This window comes from Dioscorea cayenensis, chromosome 3 (genome assembly GCF_009730915.1).
Source record: "Dioscorea cayenensis subsp. rotundata cultivar TDr96_F1 chromosome 3, TDr96_F1_v2_PseudoChromosome.rev07_lg8_w22 25.fasta, whole genome shotgun sequence".
Classification (NCBI taxonomy): domain Eukaryota; kingdom Viridiplantae; phylum Streptophyta; class Magnoliopsida; order Dioscoreales; family Dioscoreaceae; genus Dioscorea; species Dioscorea cayenensis.
In genome coordinates this window covers 8,793,959-8,817,586 of record NC_052473.1, presented here as the reverse complement: position 1 = coordinate 8,817,586, position 23,628 = coordinate 8,793,959, and the positions used below count along the sequence as shown (strand labels likewise).

Sequence of the window (23,628 nt, the reverse complement as noted above, 5' to 3'; positions counted from 1 at the left end):
TATGATCAAACTACAATTAAGCACCCTACACTATGCTCACAAAACAAACCTCATTAATTTTTTGAGAATCCTACATCATAAGTGTAATTATGTCATCCATGGTTCTCAAATATTGCAAAGAAAATATTAGCATAAATCTCACTGACTACCAAAAATCATGTATAAGGTTCCACAAGTCATTCAATTTCCAACGTACTAGTGTAATTATATATCTTAGTATTTAAGGACTCATTAGGTTCCATGTACCATATGTATCATATCATGCCTCAAACTTTAGAAATTATAAATCACTAGGGAGATTAAATCATCCATTGAACATACATAATCAATTTCACTTATAACACATAAAACTCAATGAACTCGTTGTAATAATCAACAATTTCAATTCATCCACCAAGCATGTATGTCCTCAAGTTCAATCTCAACTAACACAAGTATATCATCAGTAAGCTTTCTCATGATTTTTCAAAAAAATAAACCATAAGTCATTCCAAATAAACCATAGTCTCTAGTGGTCATCTACACTTTCTTTTCTCCTATAGCTAGTGGTTTAAAAACATGAAAAAGCCATGGAAATCATTTCAGAAAAACAAATAAAATATTTTTGATACTCAATTAGAATTGTGCACTCAACATAACCCACTCACAGAACATGTTGCCTCGCGTGGAGACGTGCACACTGATTGGCGGTTTCTTTCCCCTTGGAGGGTGCTTCGCCACCTAGATACAAGCAGGGAATCCAAATACTAATGAACACAAGAATGATAGCTAAAAGAAAATGCATGCAAATGCATTTATACATGTCTAATACGAAACCTTAGGGTTTTAGGGTCAAAACATTGTCATTTTGAACCCAAACGACCTTAGAATGGAGTAAACCTAGTACCAATAAGTTCAGTGAATTAAGAGTTTCAAATTGGATCAAAGAAATACAAGAAAACACCAAAGTTTTTCGGTGCTACAGCAACTTCGGTATTTCTACAGTAAACCCGAACCTTACAAATGATTTTCTCTCATTTTACAACATCAAACGATGGAATTTTGCCACAATTTTCATGAATAACTATTGACAACATCAAGGGATTCATTTTAAACCCAAAAACTCCTACAAATCGTGGAAAATCTAAGGGTTTAGTCTAGGTTTCTAAACAATGAATACAATAAAAATACGCGAAGAAATACATACTGAAAACTCGGATAAAGGCTCTTACCTTACTCAAGAAGATATGAGGAGTAAATTTTCGATGTTGGTTCTCTCATTTTACATACTGAAAATATTTTGAGGGTTCGGCCGGCATGAAGAAGCAAAGTAGGAGAAGGAAAAGAAAAGGATTTTGATATTAACTCTCGCCCTGCTACAGTGTCGGGTTGCTATAGTGCTGGGCTGCTAAAGTGTCATTCTTGCTACAGTATCGAGATGCTACAATACTAGACAGAATCAATAGTGTTGGGTTGCAAAAACTACAGTGAATATGCTGGTTAACTACAGTAATGGGTTGCTACAAAATTTTCTTCTTTTCTAAATTACTCTATTGCCCCTCTAACATAGGAATGGGAACAAAATCAAAATGACCGAATTGCCCCCTGTTTTTGGCAGGATTTTCGCACATAACCCCACTGTGCAATCCAGTAAAAAATCTATTAATTCAGAATGACCATTTTACCCTAATGCATTCATAGAAATAAAAGAAGATCCTAGATCCAAATTTAGACTGGGTACAACATCGATGATATAAAATTTTTAATAGAATGCAGGTATGATAAAAATAACTATCTTAGAAAACTAGAAACAGAAGAAAATTATATAATGGAAGAAATTAATAATAATGAAGAAGACGAAGAATATCAAGAAATGATTAAAGCAATTAGAAGAAATTAATCTAGAGGAAATAATGATGAATGTAGAATCAAGAGTAAGTAATAATACGGATAATCAAAGAGCAGAAAGTTCAAATACCAAGACAATAGTAACTCCAACAACAATTGAAAGAACCAGTAGAACAACTCAACCTTTATAATTTCCATCCCAACATAATTGTAACTCAACTAATTACTATGAACAAAATTATAAAACATATAAAGGAAAACCAAATCCCTTAGAAGTTATAAAAACAATGCCTAGACAAAAACAATGAAGGAAGCATGTTAGTTCTAAGCACAGTATATCCTCAAAAATGGCCAGAGTTAATAGATAGATGGGAATCAGATGCCATAAATGCATTAGAAAGAATATCCCATACATTAGACTCAATAGGAACAACAAACTTTATTGAAAATCTTTTAGGAACCACTGCAAGAGGTTTATTAAATAGTTGGAAAATTAACTATTTAGAGGAATATCAATACATGGTACAAATGGCAGATAATCCATATAATGTAACAGGACAAATAGACAAATTATTTTAGGAACTAATCCATCTAGAGGAGATACATTATTACAAGATATGGCAGCCAGAGATTTAGAAAGACTTCAAATTCAAAACTTTGGAGAAATAGTACAATTTAGTCAAGCATATATTAGCAGCTAAAACAGGAAGAGCATTTACAAATAATGAATTAACTAAAAAATGGTTTAATAAACCCCCTAAACCTTTAGGAGATATCATTTTAAAAAATTGGATAGAAAAAGGACATGAAAATCTAACTGGAATAGGACCAGCAATAATGTTCACATTTAATTACTTAAAAGACAAATGTTTAGAAGCTGAAGCAAACAGACAAATCTCAAATTATAGCTATTGTAGCAAAATATATGTACCAACATTAAATAATAAATGGAAAAAATAAAAAGGAATAAAAAGAAGTCAATACTTTAAAAAAGGAAGACCTAAACCAAATCATGTTAAAAAATTCAAAACACATAAACCACCAGGAAAATGCAAATGTTAATTATGTGGAACAAAAGGACATTATGCTAGAGAATGTAATAATCCACAAGTTAAAAAAAGAAGGATTAAATATGTACCAAAATTTAGAAATTCATAATGAGATTGATATAGTAAGTATAGATGGTAATGATAGTGAAAATGATAGTGATGTATGTAACATATTTGATAGAAATGAAGGACCAAACTTCTTTTTTTAGAAGAAACAGAAAATCCTTATAAATATACTTATAAAAGTAAAAATGCTCTATCAAGATAAAGAAATAATAAAACCAACTCTTGAAAAGAATTAAAAACTTGGAAGAAGTAATTTGTACATTACAAGAAAATTTAAAAAACAAAGACATTAAAAAACAAAATCAAAATAATAATTATCAAAATTAAAAAATACTTCAAGAAAAAGATAAAAATCCGTTAATAACAGAAAGTTCAATGACTATCAATTATCAAGATAATAATTTGCTTAATATTGATTTTATCCTAGAATTTAAAGATGGATTTAAAATTATAGGAAAAGGAATAATAGATACAGGAGCAAGTAAAACTTTTATAATAGAAGATATTGTTCCATTAAAATATAAAGAAACAACAACACAAAAAGCATTAGTAAATGATGCCTTTGGAAATCAATTGGTTTTAAATGAAAAATTAATAGATTGCTCAATCATTTTAAACAATCAAAAATATAATCTACCATATACTTCGATAAAACCAATAACAAATAAAAATTCTATAAAATTTTTATTAGGCATGAATTTCATTAAAAATCAAGCAGGAGGAATATTTATTCAAGCAGAAAAAGTAATGTTATTTAATAAAGCAAATCACCTTGAAATTACAACAAAAGTACAATATTTAGAATATTTATCAGAATACGATATCCCATTAGATGAGGAAATAGGAGTTATAAATTATATTAACTTAAATCAAATAACCCCTTTAAAAGATAAAATTGAACCTATATTAGAATATTTAAAGAAAGATGGAACCATAGTAGAAAATCCAATTAAAAACATAAACAGAACAAATGAAGATTACAAATTAGAAATAATAAATCCAGACATCAGAATAACTTGTCCAGTAACAAAAGCAACTCCATATGAACAAGAAGAATTTAATAAACATATAAAAGAACTAATGGATTTAAAAATAATAGAACCAACAAAAAGTCCCCATAGAACTAGAGCATTTATAATGAATAAACACAGTGAAATAATCAGAGGAAAAAACAGAATGGTATTTAATTATAAAAGACTTAATGATAATACAAAAGAGGATAAATATCCATTACCAAACAAAGAAGCATTATTAAACAAAATTAAAGGAACAAATATTTATAGTAAATTTGATCTAAAAAGTGGCTTTTGGCAAGTAAAACTGGAACCAGAAAGTAGAAAATGGACAGCATTTGTGACACATAATGGACATTATGAATGGAAAGTTATGCCATTTGGCCTAAAAAATGCTCCTCAAATTTTTCAAAGAAAAATGGATAATATATTTCGAAATGATTCATTTATTGTCACCTATATTGATGATATTTTAGTATTTAGTAATAATATAAAGGAGCATATCAACCATTTAAAAATATTCTTTTCAGAAATGCAAAAAACATGGTCTAGTATTATCTGAGAAAAAGATGAAAATTGGGTGCAGAAAAATAGAATTTTTAGGAGTAATTATTGGAAAAGGAGAAATAGAATTACAAAAACATATAGCAAGCAGTATTTTAGAAATGCCTGATAAATTGGAAGGATTAAAACAAATACAATCATTTTTAGGAAAATTTAACTATGCAAAAAATTTCATACCAAATTTAAGTAAATTGGCTAGAACACTATATAATAAAACAAAACAAAATAGTGAAATAAAATTCCATAATGAAGACATTAAACTAGTTCAAAAAATTAAACAACTTGTAAGCAACATAAAACCTTTAGAATTACCACCAACAAATTCATACTTAATAATTGAGACAGATGGCCGTATAGGTGGTTAGGGAGCTATTTTAAAAATTTAGACCTAAAAAGTAATCAACAAAAAATGAAGAGAAAATAAGTAGATATGATAGTGGAACCTATAACACTAAAGTAACAAGTACAGCTGCAGAAATTTCTAGCATGTATTAAAGCCATGGAAAAATTCAAATTATTTGTCATAGAAAGTAAAGAATTTTTATTAAGAACTGATTGCCAAGCTATAGTATCTTTTTATCATAAAAAGTCAGAAAATAAATTATCCACAAACAGATGGTTAACATTCATAGATTATATAGTTGGAAATGGATTTCATGTTATCATTGAATATATTAAAGGAAAAGATAATATTATAGCAGATCAATTGAGTAGGATTATACAACAAAATAAATCTAATTAAACACAAAAGACTTGTCCATCCGCATAGTAAGACTGTGGCTGTAAAAACTAGCAGGTCCATTCATGTTCTTACTATGGTGGGAGTCTGGATTACCATTCCATAAAATAAAAATATAAGTTTTAAAATCTAACAAGATTCTGTTTTGTAGATGTCTAAAATCCCTCCAGCTCAAGAAAACTCTTTTCCTATTTCTCAATTCCCAAATATCCAACAAAATATCATTTTAAATTTCGAACTACCAATATCATAGACCATCAACAACAAACTCTTCTTGACAACCTTTGGGCCAATAGAAATAATTCCCAATTCCTTCAAGCAATGAAAACACTTAGCCAGTATTTCTAGGACCAAAATGTAACACCAAACCATATTATCCCGTATAACTCTACATCACATTAACCTCAAACAAAAGTTTACTCTCCACCAGCTGTTGAACACTTTATTGCTCAAAATCGAACAATCAAATCACTGGAAACAAAAATTGAAGTCAAGAAAAAAGAAATAGAAGAAATCAATAAAAAACTTAAGAAAATGGCTGAGGATTATAAAGAGATATCCCAGTATATGATCCAGAATCAAAAGCAAAAAGAAGAAACTCTAGAAAGGTTTCCCCAATTATGCAAGATGTACAACAAATCATTTTACAAAAAGTTCTGAAGACAGCATATGAAGATTTCGTTCAGACTCAGATGCTCCTTCGAGAAATGGTTAAAGACAACATACATCCTCATGGTATGGCACTCTCTGTTGATCTATATCAAGACACAACACATCTCCATCAAGACTGTCAATGTGAAAAAGGCTTCTTCATTGTCAAAGCATCCTTTGATCTATCTTCCTGGATTGACCAAGATATAAAAGGAATGTCGATCAGTGTTGAAAGGTTACTACAATATGGCATGATCAGCAGACTAATACTCACAAGGCCAAAACAGATCAAGTTCCTTCAGAAGCATTGGAAACTCTCATACTTATTAGCCAAAATATTTAAGAAGTTAAAGTTGCCTGCAGTTATAAATCTCTCAATCAAATCAATCCCACCAGGCTATGAAAAAGGATATTTGGAAGATGCAAGACATCAAATTACTGTGGAATTATTCATGAAGTCTATTCCTTATCAGATGCACATTCCAACTGAAGTATTTACAGAAGAAATGCAATTATTCACTACTCCAGTTATTGAACAACTCTCTTTATGGCGAGCATTCACCTTCATCTCCATTAGGCAATCTTATTATTATCCCTTAGCAATGGAGGATTCTACCATGAAAGTCTATTCAAGAAAAGCGGTACTTCCTATAGATATTCTATTTGCAAATCTCAAATATAATAATCTTGCAGCGGTGCAACACTTTAAGGACATAAATGCAACCATCTCACTCCAACACATGGGAGATTATTCTTCAAGCTATCTCCCAATAATTCAAGATCAAGATGAAGACCTTCCTTTGGGTGTTCCTCGAGGTCACTCATCCAATGACTCAGAAGACTCTATATTCCATCAAACTAAAGATATAACTATTGCTAATCTTTTGGTAGACTGAAGCAGTGTTGTTTGTTTTATTATGTAAAGGAGTCAGTGTTTGTTTTTTTTAGTGTGTAAAATAGGTTTTGCAACTGTAGCAACAGTAGTTTTACTATTGAATGACATGCTTGTAATAAGTGGGTTTGGTAAGTGTCTTGTTAGGAATAGGTAAGTTTGGTAAGTGTTATGTTTACTACATGATAGTTTGGTAAGTGTCTTGTCATAAATAGTATGACTTAAGGGTTAAGTCTTGGAGCCTATATAGGGCCCCTTGGTGTTTGTAAGAAAGGAAGGGGTAATTTGGAATAACAATCCCAAGCTTTCCATAAACAAATCCTTTGCTCCATTCTTCCTCTCATCTTCATGTCATCCCTCATGTGAATGCATTCCTCTCTCATGCATCTCTCTTCCTCTACTCACTCTTCTTAAAGAAAGCTTCCGCCCTAACCTTTACTTCACTTGGATGTGCTTCACGCAAGTAAGTTGAAAGGCATCCCCAACGACCTCTCCATCTTCCCCGATGCTAGCGTGCATGGTACTTTTTGCGCATTTTAGTAATTAATCTAAAATTTACTTATTTTGATATATAATTAAAAAAATGCAATATTAAAAAAAACCCCTTAAATTTTAGTATATTTCAATATTGTCATTAAATATCCCAAATCAATCAATTGATAATTAGGCAACATCACCATCCCAAACCACACACACACACACATATATATATGTATATATTTACCAAATGAAATGTTAAAAGGTTAACTTCTACTCACAATAGTGATATCGATTGAAATGAGTGATTTGTTCATTTTTTTTTTAAAACTACCTTTCCATCAATAAAATGGTTATTCTTTTCTTTGTCAAGAGGTTGAGAGATCAATTATGCTTTTCCACAATTTTAGTTGGGGTGAATAGCTTATTTACTTTATATACATATAAAAAAAAATCACATTCTCATGAATGAATGGTACCATTAACTCTCACATAAAAGACTCGGGATTTAACTCTCTATCAAAACCAAGATTAAAAAGGGCAAAAAAAAAAAATAAATAAATAAAACATCAAATGCAATTTCATGGTACATGCTTAATATCACAAGTGAATATCTAATATCACGAGAATTTGAGAACCTGTGAATTAAGTTTATGTTGAAATTTCTACCGATAAGATATCTTAAAGTGGACCAAGCCAATTTTATCATAAAAACAAACTCAAACAAATTGCTACGAGAAATTGAACCAACCGATTTTAGTTTGGTTAAATTTGAATTTTTCTTTTTCTTTTTAATATATAAATGTCTTAAAAGCGATGTCAATTTAATTTTTTTTTAAAATCTCTGTCGAAACATTGAGTAAAAAATCGAGTTTAAATTAAGTATGAAAATTACATGTTTTTAGGCAAGTTGTCGAAAACTAAATTTTAGTATAAATTAACATTTAAAACATTAATTATAATGAAATATGATTTGATAATTCTTTCTAAATATTAATTTTGTTTTTCAAGTGAACAATGGTAATAAAAAGGTATAATACCCTAATTGGTCCCTTTACTTTTCTCTCTCCTCTCTTTTGATCTTTCTACTCAGAAATGCTCTTGACTAGTCCTTCTACTTTTAAAATATACCCACTTAGTTAAAAATGCTCCAAAACTGGTCCCCTAGTTTTAAAAATGACCCAATTAGAGAGATTAAGTGGACGTATTTTTAAAAGTAGGTGACTAGTTGGGAGCATTTCTAACTAAACCGACATATTTTCAAAAATAAAAAGACTAATCAGGAGTATTTCGAGTAAAAAAGCCAAAAAGAGAAGAGAGAATATTACATAGACTATTTTGGTGATTATACCTAATAAAAACTATAAGCAAATCAAATCCATAAGCATCCCAGGAGATATTACCGTAATGACATTCCATAGCGGGCCCATTATCACGTGGTCATCACGTGCCCTTACCACTATTGTTGAATTCTCTCCGGCGTTTCTCCCTTTCTCCCGTCTAAAAGAGACCGCATCTCCACCTCTGTTTTGTATTTCTTTCTTGCGTCTCACTTTTTCTCTCTTTCGAATTCTCTAGGGACGAGGGATCAGAACTTGCTGAGATGGCTCTATCAGTGCCGGCGTCGAAGGGCATGCTGCTGCCGGTGTCCGATTCGCCACGGGCCGCCGGCGATGAGAGCCTATTCAAAAGCTCCGCCATGACCAAGCGCGGCGCCTATGCTGCCCTTGCCTACATGAGTTGCGCTGGTTCGCCCATTGATCTCTCCTCTTGATCTTGATGTTGGTCTTTTTATTATTATTATTATTATTATTATTATTATTATTATTATTATTATTATTATTATTATTATTTGTTTCTGGAAGTGTTGTTTTGTATGTTTTGATGTTTTCCTTTTTTCTTTTCTTTTTTCTTTTTCTTTTTTTAATTTGATTGAGATTTGAGGGGTTTTTATTTGGTTTTATTAAGGAGATGATTTTGTTATTTGTTCCTGTCTTTGGTGGTGCGTAAACTGGGGATTTGCCTCCCAGGGGTTGGCGCTTTAGATAAATTCACTTTCGAGTTATAGAGTGTATGAGTATGTTTTCCTTTCTTTTTTTTGATGGTATTGCCTCCCAAGGGTTGGCGCTTTAGATTAATTCTGTTCCAAGTTAAAGAGTGCATGGTGAGTAGTTTGTCTCTTTATTTTAATGGTGTTTTGGTTACTATAATTGATGCATCCTGAGAAAGAAGGATCTTTGTTTTGTTTTTAGAGTAATTCTTTGATGGCAGGATTTTGAATGGAGACAACAAGAGGGGAGTTTCTCAAGGGCAAGCTGGTTATGTGTATGCCTCAATGAAAAGTCTGGCTTGTGTCTTTTTGTAGGAATAGGTTGTGTGTCTATCTCTCAGTTAAAAGAGATTCAACACCAATATTCAATGATTATGGTTCTCAAGTTAATTTGACAAATTATTAAGGAGCTAATTGCCTAATTTAGAACATCAACACTCAAAGCTGGATTGATGCTCATAACTTGGTAATGAATTGGGAGGCAAACCCCTGTTTCATCTTGCTTCTTTCAGAATTTCCCTTTTAAATATTTGATGTCAAATTTGCCAAATTGTTCACTTTATGTAAACTTCTTCTTAAGTTGCATCTACAACCACATGCTTGAAATTCTAAAAAGGTGCATGTTCATTGCCTGAACTTTGTTTTCTTGAATGCTGTTGGTCAAATTATCCCCTAGTATCCTTTTATTACTCTGAAAAATTTCAAATTGAGATGTATATGGGCATTTGCTATTTCCATTCTCTGAATGTGTGCGGGCAAAATTGCTCAGTCATATCAAATCTAAATTGGATATGTATATTCCTAGTGTTTCACAGTTTTCGCTTACAATCATTTCTTTGTGGCGATAGTTGGAGCACTTTAGAATGTGCCTAAGATGTGCTTCCAAATGCTGCTGTATAACTTCAAACCTTATTTGTTGACCCAAGCAGTCTAGAAACTCTAATATAACTGTCTAGTTCTTTACCGAAAAATCATAAACTTATACTTTTAGAAGGTTTTTGAAGACTAAAGGCTGATTGGAGGGGCTTGTGTGAAAATACTGAAGTCTATTAAAGACGATTTCTGTCATGTTTGTGTCAATATTGAAAAGCCCATGTCTTGTTGCAGCCTTTGCGTTTGGCTTGAGCTGATGTTTAGCAGTGTTCTACATGATCAAAATTGCCATAATCTCTATAAACTGATTTCTTCATGGATATTGACTTATGTTTTGCGATTAATGTTAAGCTGTTTTCTTCGTATTGCGAAGTATTTTATGCTATATATGTCACTAAGATATCATCAGTCTATAAATCTACTTTGAGTGGCTAATGCTTTCAGATTTTAAGTGAAGGCTTCCGGTATTATTTCTTCTCAAGTTTCTTTATGATGGTACTGTCATGACAATTCTTTTTGTTTGATGGCTTGTGTGTTGCAGTACTTCTTGTGTTGTTTAACAAGGCTGCTTTGTCCTCGTATAGTTTCCCATTCGCTAATGTGATAACTCTCTTTCAGGTACTTCCTTGGTAAAGTAGTTGCTTTTGCATTCATGTGTGTCTCAATATCGTAATTCGTCTCATATCTTTTGCTTTTAATATGAATTTATTGTAGTTATTAATAATTTGATGTTGACATTATCAGCATACTCTAATTGGCTATCTTTTGTGATTACTGTTGGATATTTACCTTGAGATGAAATCTTTGGAAAATTTATACCAGGGAAGAATTTCATTTGGCCCTTCTAGTAGTTTTCCCATGAGACTTAAGATTCATTTTAGGCTCTCTGTCTGTGCCCTATCTTATGGAAGCCTTTGTTATTGGTTTATATCTCGAAGAAATCTAAAGTGAACACATCTCCCTGATGGATTTTGTGTTTCTTAATCACCTTGCCATTAAGTCTTGCATTTTGCGCAAACATGGCTAAATAGGTTTCCTGGTTACATCTGAGACCTAATAGATCAAATGCTCAATTCTCTGTCTTGTTTCTATGCATTATTATTATTACTTCAGTACATAAGTATAGCTCTAGCACCCTTTTTATGATACCTGAACTTGTTTTTGGAATAAAACTTCAATAAAACTAGACCTAAGAGTTATCCAAAAGAATGCTCCATGCCACTTCCGTCCCACAAAATGCTTACCTAGTTTTCTTCAGTGAACCAAATCATCTTTTTCTAATAATTAAGAAAAGCAAATCTGCTCCTATTTGTTGCAGATGATCTGTTCCACTGCCCTTCTCTATGCAATGAAACGTTGGAAGATCATTTCCTTTGCAGTAGGTGAACCATGGGCTTCTGACTCAGGGAGCCTTGTGCCATTCAGGACAATATTGAAAACTCTTCCTCTTTCTTTATCCTATTTGCTTTATATGGTACTTTCAGAACTTGAATGTGCTTCATTATCTACTGAATCATTTAATTCTATTTAGTTTGTGAAAAAGCCAATACTTTTGACTTATGTAAAAGCTGGCTTCTATGGAATCTGTACGTGGAGTAAATGTTCCCATGTACACAACACTTAGAAGAACAACCGTCGTATTCACAATGACTATGGAATATCTCTTGACAAGACAAAAGTATTCTTTTCCGATTTTTGGCAGGTAAGTTGCCCCTATAAGCCTTTTCTTTTTCTAGTATTGTCATGCATATTGGCCTCAAGCATCCTTTGTATCAAATAATTGCTTGCCAAATTTGGGCAATGGTTACATAAAGCCTTCTGCTAGTGAATTATTACTATTTGCAAATTCTATGGATACCATCTTCTTTGACATTTAGACTCCGAAAGTATCCTTTCAAATCATGCTTATTGAAAGACAGCCCGGACACTGTATGATTACCAGCTGTTTTGATGCCTTGTCATTGGCTTGTGCCTCCCTCTCCCCATTTGATTCCATTAAAAAAATGAAGTAGATAAAATAATCCATTTTCTTCTGATGCATATTCAACGTGAATATGGTGTTCGAAGCATGCAACTATTTGAATGAGGTTCTTCCAACTAAGTTCTCTACTAAATTTCCTGTTAAAAAATTCCTGAAAGAAACTCACCATCATCCTATTACTATCTCCCATCTTAAATGTGTTTCTCTTTTATGGTTGGCAAGCAAAGGCTATATTTGCACAATTCCATCATAGTATTATTTATGGGTCTTTCTTGTGGTTGTTTTCGGTTTTTCTGCAACATGAGCTCATCGTCTTTGTCCAAACTTTTTCTGATTTTTTCTCAATGGCATAACAAAGGGTTTTATCAGTGTGGCATTGATTGTTTTTGGAGCATTTGTTGCTGGAGCTCGTGACCTGTCATTTGATGCATATGGCTATGCCATTGTGTTTGTAGCCAACATCACAACTGCCATATATCTTGCAACTATTGCCCGTGTTGGTAGGACGGTCATCTTTTTAACTTTATTTGCATCTTTTCTTTAACATTCTCATTGTTGCTTGATGTTGTATTTCTCTACGCACAGGAAAATCAAGTGGTCTCAATAGTTTTGGTCTCATGTGGTGCAATGGTAAGAAGAAGAGCTGTTCTTCTAGTACTTTTACGAACTATTGATTTATTAAATGATTGAATTATAAAAGCACTTCTTATTGAATTCAGCATTTAACCTTCCCAGGATTAGTATGTGGGCCAATTTTGTTGCTTTGGACATTTATTCGTGGTGATTTGCAGTCTACAGTAAACTTTCCCTATCTATATTCTCCAGGATTTCAGGTATGGTGGTATTTGAGTTTTTCCACAATATATACTGTTTTATTCTGTTGCAGTTTTAAGTGCAGTCGTGAAATGGGTTGTGATGGAAGACGCTACAAAAATGAAAATACTAAAAAGAAGCACAGACAATGGAAATATTTAAAAACTTTAAAGAAAAAGCAATGCATGGTAATCATATGAATGACAATATCCATTTTTACCTTTCATTGCATGATTTTGTTAGATAACTTATTCCTGCATGCAACTCTTCAAAGGTTCGATGCTTGCACAAATTGTAATTATTCAATTAGTATTACCTAGTATGTCTTTGTCAGGACAGATGGTTGTGGTGCAGAACATAATTTTCTTCTTTATCAGAAGCCACATTCTATATAGCTTTTAACATTGTGTTAATTTAGTTAGCATCATTCAGTGTCTTACCCTGGGCGTAAGCTTGTAGATATGTGCCTTGCTGATCATGAGCTACTTCCTATAGCTTTTAACAAAGAATGCTAACTGAACTAAGACTGAAATTTACTGCTGATCTGTATGATTTAGAATACTGAGCTTTGACATATAAATCAATGTGCAGTTTTTAAACCATAATTTAACATCCTGGTAGTATGATTATAAGTGTACAGATAACAATGTATGATTCTGTTAAATACCAAATATTTTAGAAATAATGTACCTTTTATATTTGGAGCATGGAGCATGGACCTTCTTTTTTTTCCTGACATGTATTTTTCTTTTTCCTTTTTTTTTTTGTGTGTGGATTATCTATGCACTTAAATGGATATATGTATCTGCTTTTAAATATAATTGGGTATAGGCTGTCCTATGAGTTCTCATGAAAATTATATATATATATATATATATATTTAAAATATTAATAATTAAATTGTTATGGATAGTGATGCTTTTATTTCTTTTAAATCCTGTACTCCATTAATTATTTAAAATAAATTACATAAAAAAAAATAAAATTATTATATTAAATAATTGTGATAATAATAAATAATGTGGCTAGTCAAACATGGATCTTCAAATATTTTTGTTTTTAAATAATATAATTAGGTATATTTTGGTATATTTTTTATTGAACTTACCATCACATAATTATCAATTTTTTAGGATGTTATTATAAAAAATAATAATAATAAATAAAAATTAAAATAAAACCCAAAAAAATGTAATTTTTCTCTCACAATTAGGGATGGCAACGGGTCGGGTCGGGTTGAGTGCGGTTTTACCCATACCTGCATTCGCACTCCGCCACCCCTTCACAAGATACTTGAACCCGAACCGACGTATTTTAAAACCCCAACCCACACCCGCACTCCGACCTGCATCGGGTACCAAGGGTATACCCGCCCGCCCATATTAAAAAAAAATTTAATAAAAATATATTTTTATAGAAAATAACTTAAAAGTAATTATAATTTTTTATAAAAATAAAAATGATAAAATTACAAGACTCAACAAAGAGGAAAATAAAAAACCCTAAATTGTTGTTGTAGAACATATTAGTATATATATATTATATAAATATCTTAGTAATTTTAATTTCGGCCTGCATTTGGTTCTGCATACGTATTAGAATTTCCATACATGCACCAAAGACCTTTTTCCATACAAGTTGGCGATTCAATTCCCACCAAAACCCGCAATGGGTTTACCCACAAACTCGGCCGGTCGGGTAGGGTCAGTTTGTGTATTATTTGCCATTCCCACTACAATGTCTAAAAAAAATCATCGCATGTTGTGTTGCTTGGTTAGTTCTCTCTATTCAATCTCTTCTGATTTTATGTTTCATTTTTCATTAAATTTTTTAAGTTGTTTAATTTTTTGTGTAAAAATATTTAATATTTGTTGAATAATTGTTGGATATTAGTTTAAAAGTTGTTTGATTATTTGTTATGAAAAAATTGGTAGATATTTGTTGTGATTAATTGTTATGGAAGTTTTTATTATATATTAGATTATTTGTTGAATAATTGTTGCATTTAATAATTAAATTAGATTGTGAATTTGTGTTAAATTGTTTTTGGATTATATTATTTGTTAATTTAGTGCTTAATTGTTTATTGTGTTAATTGCTAATTATATAGATATGACAGTTTTTTACATCTAAACCAAAATTTAGATTGATGTATATTTTATATTTTTTAAATATTGATTTTTATAATCTCAAATTTAAATTAATATAGTTGTTTAATATTTATAAATTTTTTTAAATTTGAATTCAGCACACCCTTAATTTTGTTTCTAGTTCCACCACTGGTCTTGATTAAGCCTTCTTCAAAAAATGCGGTCTGAATTTGTTGTCCCTAAGCTAGTTCTGGAGGGATTTGTTTTGAAACATTAATTTTGTTGCATCCTTTTGATAATTAGCAAGCCTTCTTAACAAAAATGGATCGCTTCTAGTTGAAACTTTAATTATCTTTTCAAGGATTTTTGTTTCAAAATCATGATTATTAAGTTGCATCTTCTATTCCTGTCAACTTCATTGAAGCCTTTGGGTGCATTGGTGCTGAAGGCAAGTGAGGACTGGAGTTGAGTGAACTATTTTCTTGTGGTTGATTGAATTAAGAAATTAAAAAAGCTAAACAAAAGAAGAACTACATATTAATAGAAATTTGTTTCCCTTTTCCTTTTTCATCTTTTTACCTCAAGCCACACATCCTTATGAAATCAGCTTTTAATCATAGTGCTAGCATTATATGGACATTTATTTTGCTTGGTTTGGTGCCTTTCTGGATACAATATGAAGACAACCTTGAAGGATCATGAGTCAGAACATTTTGGATAGAGGAAGTGGATAGCGACTCTAAATTTTCACTCAAGTTATGTAGCTTGCAAAGCCATCTTATAAGATTATAGTCTTGTAGAAGTAATTATATTTCATGTTTCCACATTTCTCTGCAACTGAAGGCGCAAAAGTTGCATTTAACTGAATGAGGATGAAGCACTATAGGCTATATAGTTGACTAAACGAGCCCAGCATTAATGCTCAAATAGAAAATACATTATTATTTGGTTCTAATTATTGTATTGTCAGCCCCTTGCGTGAGTGTTGGTGCAATCACTGAAGAATGGGTGAATGCTACTTGTTATTTTTTTCTGAATAATACTGATGAGCAACCTTTATTAAAAAATTTTTTGATGGCAAAATTTTCTTGTTCCGAAAAGATACAATGTGTTTAAATTAGTGTCTATGGTGTTAGTCAAAATTATAATGTTTCATTTTTAATATGGTTACGTGCAACAGTTTAGATATGTGGCACGTCTTTTGTGTGTACCGCAAGTGCTCGGGTTGCTTAAGTAGTATAATGTACCCTTGTATGGCAAGTGCTCGGGTTGCTTAAGTAGTATAATGTATCCCTGTATGGCAAGTGCACAAGTTGCTCAAGTAGTATATTGTACCTGAGGATCCGGTAGTCGAAGCCATAGGGAACGAGAGTACTAGTATTTATCAATTCTTGGTTATCTAATTGTAATCAAGTAGTGTGATAAGAAATTTCGCAAGTAATTGAATTAAGAAGCAAACGAGCCATAAGACAACAAGAGAAAGGATCCAAGCAATTTGAAATAGGCACCCAGGCGATGCTTCTCTTAGGATTTCCGTGTGAAGTGCAATATCTAAATAATGCTTCATAATTAAGATAGGTTGAGTTGTGATTATCCTAACAGACTAATCCCGTTCTCAAGGCAACCGATGACTAGTCCTATACGAGATTGTAAAGGTGATTTCTCTCTTCACCTAAACCACATACGATTGCATCGAGCTTTAGGGATCCCAAATAGATTAACCCAATTCCTAAAATTAGATCGATCTCTTTCTTAAGGCAATTGAGCCCTAATCCCACACAAAACCCGCAGAGCGATCTCTCTCTCTTCATTAGGGGTTCATAAGTACACTGGTTGGCACTGCTGGAAATTTGAGTGCAGTGATAATCACTACAAAGGGAAAGGGAACACTCTTCTACCTTAAAGCTCACCCTCTTGACCACTCTCCACCCTTGATGAATCCAACCCTAGTGGGTCTCTCAATACATTACTAGTGTGATTAAATCACCCAATTGAGCTCTCGCTAATATGGATTGCATGACATTAAAACACAAGATTGAAACTCAACATAAATCTCAAATTATGGAAAGCAAAAGTTAATTTAGATAAAGAATAAATCCTAGGGTTCACATGCCTAAGTACCTGAAAGGGTTTAGCTCTCCATAGAACCAAAATCCATAGAAGATCCCCCTTAAAATTTGTGGGTGATTGGCTCGATGAATAGCTCCTCAAGCTCCAAAGAATCGCCTTATCGGCAAGAGGTATGTTGCCTCAAATCTAGTCCGAGCGATTCCCTTGATGACCTTGACGATAATGGAATTGATGAAGATTGATGTAGGAACCTTTCCTTCAATGCAAAGACCCTTTCTCCAAACCGTAGTCGTCTTCCCGACCCTAACTCGCGCAAAAGATCCTCAAACAATGAAAATTGGCTCTATTTATAACTTCATGTTGTGGACCTACGATCCATATGGGGTTGTGACTGCCTATGTAAATGCAAGTGTGAAGGGACACGGCCGTGTGGTGGGGTGTGGCATTCTGTCTTACTAAAATTTCGAAAAATGTACATGGGTTGTTACACGACCGTGTGTAACTATCCCTGTGCCCTTCTGACGATTGAAAATTGTTCTGAAACTCCTATAAGTTGGCACACATGCCTATGTGAATCTCTTGAGCCTGTATGAGTGGCCTTGTGGCTTACAAAAAAGCTCCAAAAGTGTTTCACACCTTCACCTTTGCTTCTTTTCTTCTAAAATAGCCTTTACATACCCTAGCTACACGAAAGAATGAAATACACAATAGGAGTTCACATATCTGATAAAAAACATGTTCAATCTGCATAAAATACCATTATAAAATATGTATAAACAAGCACATATCAATATGATAATAATTTTCACTCTGATGCTATTTGGAATCTGGGCCTATGATGTAGAACATCCCTTAATCAACCCAAATTTCATGGAACCTACTATTGGGTTTGGAGATAACCTCAAATTGAAGGAGATTCAGAAAGCCATGATGATATATACCTTGGAAAATTAGACCATCCTAAAGTTTATTCCAAGAATAATAAAAGAACTAATTCCAGCTAAGTTATCCACTTCAATTATGAGTCATTTTTTAGTTGTTATTTGTTTTATTTCAACTAGATATCCTTCCTATCAAGTGTCTACTAAATATCGACAAGTTAGGATAAGATTTCTTCTGGATATTTAAAAATTTTTTTTTTTGGCTGTCAGTGAAGGAGTTTTAGTTTTCTTCTTGCTTTTTGTTGGCTCTTTGCTTGGATTATTCAGATTGGTTATCTGGATTGGTTGTTCAAGGTTGATTGCATTAGGATTTATCATGTATAACGCTTTAGTGCCAAGTGATTCTCTACACAAAGCTAACACTTATCTTGGAGGCCTAAACTGCATGTCATCCCCTTGATTTGTACAGCTTAGACATCTGAATTATCTAATCGAGCAGTGCATCAAGTGGCATCAGAGCACAGGTTGCTTTCTGTTTCCTTGCTACCTTCAATTTCTCTGATATTAAATAATTTTGCTAATAGCAACATTTCAAATCTGAGTCCTCACAATACTGGTTCTTCTTGTTCTGATTCATTGTTGCAACAACAAATAGATACTCTCTCTCGCCAGAATAAGGATATGAGTCTAGACATGTTGGCGATGGAGGAACAATTGCACCTATTAACCTTGCAATTTCTACATCTTGGAACTTTAGGATCACAGCAAGGAGCCTTGCCCAGCCTTCAGACAACAATTGATGTGCTAGCACTGTGTGCTACAGTATAGATTTTAAGCTGGGGAAATCATCAGTAGCCAGCCATTCTATGCTGTAATGCAGGTAACACTTATTGTTATCTACACCCACAAGGGTGTCAATTTAGACGAAAGGTCCGTGGATAGACATCTCGATCAATTTTATGGTTGGCTCTCTCAAACCTTGCGAGGTTGTGAGTCTATGTTTGTGGTTATGAACAAATTTAGGATGCAAGCGAGGTGGCTGAGTTAGTTTTCAAAGAACAGTGCTTTATCATGCTCTTCCATTTATTATTACCTTCGATACTGACTTGAGGTTTATGAGCTTATTTTGGAAAAATGATTGGCGCAGGATGGTGTCATCATTGAAGTTCAACAGTCTTTTAACACCCTTGGACCAATGAACAAACAGAAGTTGTGAACAGAACAGAATATCAGGAAGCATGTTGAGGACACAAGTAAAGAGCTTTGACAAATTTAAATGGGATGTGGTGCTTCCTAACATTGAGTTTGAATTTAATTGTTTGTAGAATCAGAGTATTAGTTACTCACTATTTGAGGCCTTACTCGGTGCAAATCCACATGGCCCATTAGCCTTGATTCTATTACCTGCATTGCAAACTGTTTCTACTAAAGTTGAAGATTGGATTGATAAAATGAAATCCTTACATCTACATACTATTTGAAATCTACAAACTTCTAATGAAAAATATAAAGAATATGCTGATAGTAATCTAGAGAAGTTAGTTTCAAGTTGGTGGTTTAGTTTTGGTAGATTTTTTCGAGGATCATTATCCATAGGGAGAATATCATAGATTAAAGCTTTGGAAGATTGGGCCCTGTGAAATACCTGCCAAGCTTGGGATGCATATAAGGTCCAATTACCTGATGGATGGAACATTCAGAACACCTTTGATGTTGCTCACATATGGGCTTCCTTTGGAGAACACTAGGTAGCGGACTCTGAGACGAGCCCTTTTTCAGAAGAGGCGATTGATGTAGAGCATCCCTTAAGCTACCCAAATTTCGTGGAATCTACTGTTGAGACTGGAGATTACCCTCAAATTGGAGAAGATTCAGAAGACCTTCATGAGATATACCTTGGAAAATTAGACCATTCTATAATAGTTGGAGGAATGAAAAGACTAAGTCCAACTAAGTGATCTATTTCAATTAGGAGTTGTTTTAGTTATTTTATTTTATTTAAAGTAGCTTTCCTTCCTATCACGGTGTCTACATAGGATTTGGGTGTTTTGAATATTTAAATACCATCAAGCTAGGATTTGTAGTTTAAGCATCAACATAAACAAAATATTTGGGATCCATTTTTCTTGCTCTTTCTTTTTCTTGGCTGTCAATGGAGGAGTTTTAGTCCTCTTCTTGCTTTTAATTTGCCTCTTTTGCTTTGACTACTGGGCATCAAATGGTAATCTAGATTGATTGTTCAAATTTTGATTGAGCAGAGTTCATCTAGTATAAAGCTGTAGTTTTAAGTGATGCCTTGCACAAAGCTAACATCGATCTTGGAGGCTGAAATGGCATGTATCTCCTTGATCTCTGCAGCCTAGACACCTGAATTGTTCCCATTTGATTGAAGGGTGCATCAGCCTAATCCTTGGTAATCGAGTGCAGCACTCACGCGCACACAACTGCACACAAAATTGATAAAATAATCTAGCATGATTCCTGTGTAATCTTTTTGAAAGACATAAATGATCTCTTGAGCATGTTCAATTGTAGGTTGTTTCCTTACATTGAATCATTTGCAGTGTTTCGCCTTCTTTGTGATCTTTTTTTATATATTATATATACAGTGTAGATGAAGTCCGCTCTGTAACTTACTTCAGTGTTTAACTAACATATGGTATAACTTCCTCTGGTGTGTAAATATTGATAGTACTTTCTGTCACCTTTATGCCTCTTGAAGAACAATGATGTTATTTTTCATTTTTAGATATGCCAAGGTCATGGTTTGGCCGTTTGTAACTGATAGAAGGAATATCCGAAGTGGCACTCCTTGTAATGACCTCAGATAACTCAGTTGTGGGCATTTCCCTTGTATAATTACAAGAAATATTGAGTTGGGATTCAGATAAGAGGTTTAAGGTCGTGGATCATGTTCAAATGCAGCAAATATTAATATATATATATATATATATATATTGAAAAGCTTGACCACAAAAACTAGCCCAAGTTTTATGAATTTAGTATTTCAAGTTGGACATTAGCCATTTGATATTTTGGAAAATGAATGATTGGGCTTGGATTGGGATCTTGTTAAAGTGAATAGGACTAAAGCTCACATCATAGACCAAGGCCGGCTGAACCCAGAATTACCTGGATAGCCCCTTCAATAAGAAGTGGTCCCTTTACTTTGGTGCAACCAAACAACAAATAAAACAACTGCTGTTCATTCTTCCTAGGTGAAAGGTCATTTACTTTCAAATATAACAATTTTAAGCATGCATGCAGATATGATTTAACATTGTCATTGTATGCAATTTATTAATTGTTTTCTTTTTGCAGATTGTGATGCTTTTTTCCTGTATAATGGCATTTTTCTTGAATTATAGCATATTCCTGAACACAACCCTTAACTCTGCAGTGACACAGACCATGTGTGGTAATTTAAAGGTGTGTGACACACTTTCTCACTTCAATTTGTCTTCCCTCTCATTCAGGGAAAACTATTACTGATGGGATACCTTATTTTGATGTGACTGTAGGATTTGTTTACTGTTGGACTCGGCTGGATATTATTTGGGGGGCTTCCATTTGATTTGGTAAACTTTGAATCCTCATTCTTCCACTTCAAATTTTTTTTTCAACTTGATAATCTGGAAAGTTTTTATGCAATTTGCTCTCCAGTTGAATGTAATCGGACAGGTTCTTGGTTTTCTTGGCTCTGGTTTATATGCCTACTGTAAACTCAAAGGAAAATAATGATAAGCTATTGAGAAACTAGCTATTGGTAATCTCCTACTGATTAAGCTGATCTTGTGCTTTCTTCAAGCGGGATATAGTTTGGAAATTATTTGGAAGATCGTCCCCAGCTCACCTTCATAAATTAGAAATTGGATTATGTTCCTGCTTGTCCTGGCATATCTAATTTGTCTGCATTGAAATGATAAGAATATATAGGAAAGTATCAGTTCGATTTTAACCAGGATAAATTGTAATTTATATCTAGCAGATTATTTGTGGTTGGTTTTGTCTTTATTTATGCCCTCGTTTGTGAAGGGCTATCTATATATCTGTAGTTTGATGTATTTCAGTGGAGACATGGAAAATTTAGGGTATATTAAGTTCATCGGTTTTAAGAAATAATGGACTTAGACTTAAATAGCCTTCTCGTTCAAGATCATTCCTAATTGTTAGCTGTATAAAAGTGAATGCAAGCTGTGTTTGTTAGTAAATTTGTCAGAAATCAGTTTTGTTGGATTTTTATTTTCAAGACATTTAAAGCTCTGGAATAAAGTATTTTTAAGCAATTGCAAGAATTTCATTCTTCGGATTCTCTTTGCAATTCTTTTACATGGTTCGTGATTGATGATGATTGAATCTTATCAATTTTCTGCCGATTGTTATCTTTGTTGGTTTCTGCGTTCCCATTGTTCTTCTTCACATTACTGTATTTTTTATTTTTAATTTGGGTTTTTTCTTCGCTTGTTTTACCAGCAGATTTTTTTTTAATTAAAAAAACAAGCAGCACTTAAAAAGTGACAGTACCGCTCCACAAAATATAGGCAAATATAATGGTGTATTAATTACAGTAATTTGATCGGCCTCTTAAAAATATATTAATTTGCTCAGATGTTATATGGGATAATTAGAGTATTAGAAATATTATTAATGACTCATGGATTCGATCTTGAGTTTATTTATTCACCATTCAAATAATAATTCACTTTATTGCGGTTTCATATTTTTGCAAGTGCAAGTGGAATTTTACGAGTGGGATTATTGTTTTACAACTAACCTGGAATATTAAGTTCCTTTTACTAAGAACCAAAATAAAATACCTTTTCCTTAACCCATCTTGGGAAAATGTGTTTTTATTAAAATTAACATAAGAATTTATCAAAGTTGTTTTTTTGTTTCTAAGGCTGCAAAAATGTTAATAATATACTATATTTATTATTAAAAACTATAAGCTGTATGATCTATAGGATTATGTCATAATATTTGTTTTTGTTGGGGTTTATCCGGTTTTTGAAACAGTGAAAATCTGTGGAAGTACTGTAGTAATGTACTGTTCATTGACACTGTAGAACTGTACTGTTCACATGCGGATGGTATGAGGGAGCACACTTGCCCGTGAACCTCACTGGCGAACCTATGCGGGCGCAAGCTTACCCGTGAGCCTTGCTGTCTACCGGGGTACTGTAATAAAATTACTGTAGCAAATCACTGTTCATGTGCGGGTCTCATGCGGCCGCAAAACACCCGTGAACTTCGCTGGCGGCCTTGTGCGGCCCGTATGCAGCCCACATAAGCTGCAAAAAACCTTGTAGAGCTTCCTTGATGCTTCCTTGAGGCTTCAAATGTCTTCCCAAGTCTTCTACAACCCTTCAATGCTTCAAAACAAGCATAAAACACTACCAAACCCCTCAATTTTTGTTAGAATGGGATAAACAACAATGCAAAGACACAATTTTAGCGTGGAAAACCCTACGAATCGAGGGAAAAAACCACGGGACTCCTTAGAGCCTCTTAAACATGCATCCACTATGTCAACAATGGGTTACAATGGTTCCTCTCTAGCTAACTAGATGTTTACATGCATGAGGGCAACAA

At 33.1% G+C, this 23,628-nt stretch overlaps 1 protein-coding gene across 2 annotated transcripts; it reads left to right on the top strand.

Moving 5' to 3' along the window:
* Window positions 1-8,774: 8,774 nt before the first annotated feature.
* LOC120282401 (UDP-N-acetylglucosamine transporter UGNT1-like) lies at window positions 8,775-22,139 on the top strand. 2 transcript variants are annotated; one of them, XM_039289209.1, is made up of 10 exons: window positions 8,777-9,026; window positions 10,743-10,819; window positions 11,520-11,675; window positions 11,770-11,903; window positions 12,552-12,682; window positions 12,768-12,812; window positions 12,918-13,015; window positions 21,358-21,465; window positions 21,558-21,614; window positions 21,700-22,139. In XM_039289209.1, exons 1-10 carry the CDS (start codon window positions 8,882-8,884, stop codon window positions 21,772-21,774), a joined length of 1,026 nt encoding a protein of 341 aa, XP_039145143.1. In that variant the 5' UTR covers window positions 8,777-8,881; the 3' UTR covers window positions 21,775-22,139. The 2 variants fall into 2 exon arrangements, with proteins under 2 accessions (XP_039145150.1, XP_039145143.1); XM_039289216.1 differs by lacking the exons at window positions 21,358-21,465; window positions 21,558-21,614; window positions 21,700-22,139 and adding an exon at window positions 13,069-13,726 and having other exon boundaries at window positions 8,775-9,026.
* Window positions 22,140-23,628: the final 1,489 nt, after the last annotated feature.

Coding starts and splice junctions, on each gene's coding strand:
- LOC120282401 (XM_039289209.1), top strand. CDS start 8,882: ATGGCTCTATCAGTGCCGGCGTCGAAGGGCATGCTGCTGCCGGTGTCC. Junction 12,813..12,917: donor TGGTCTCATGTGGTGCAATG/GTAAGAAGAAGA, acceptor TAACCTTCCCAG/GATTAGTATGTGGGCCAATT. Junction 13,016..21,357: donor TATATTCTCCAGGATTTCAG/GTATGGTGGTAT, acceptor TTCTTTTTGCAG/ATTGTGATGCTTTTTTCCTG.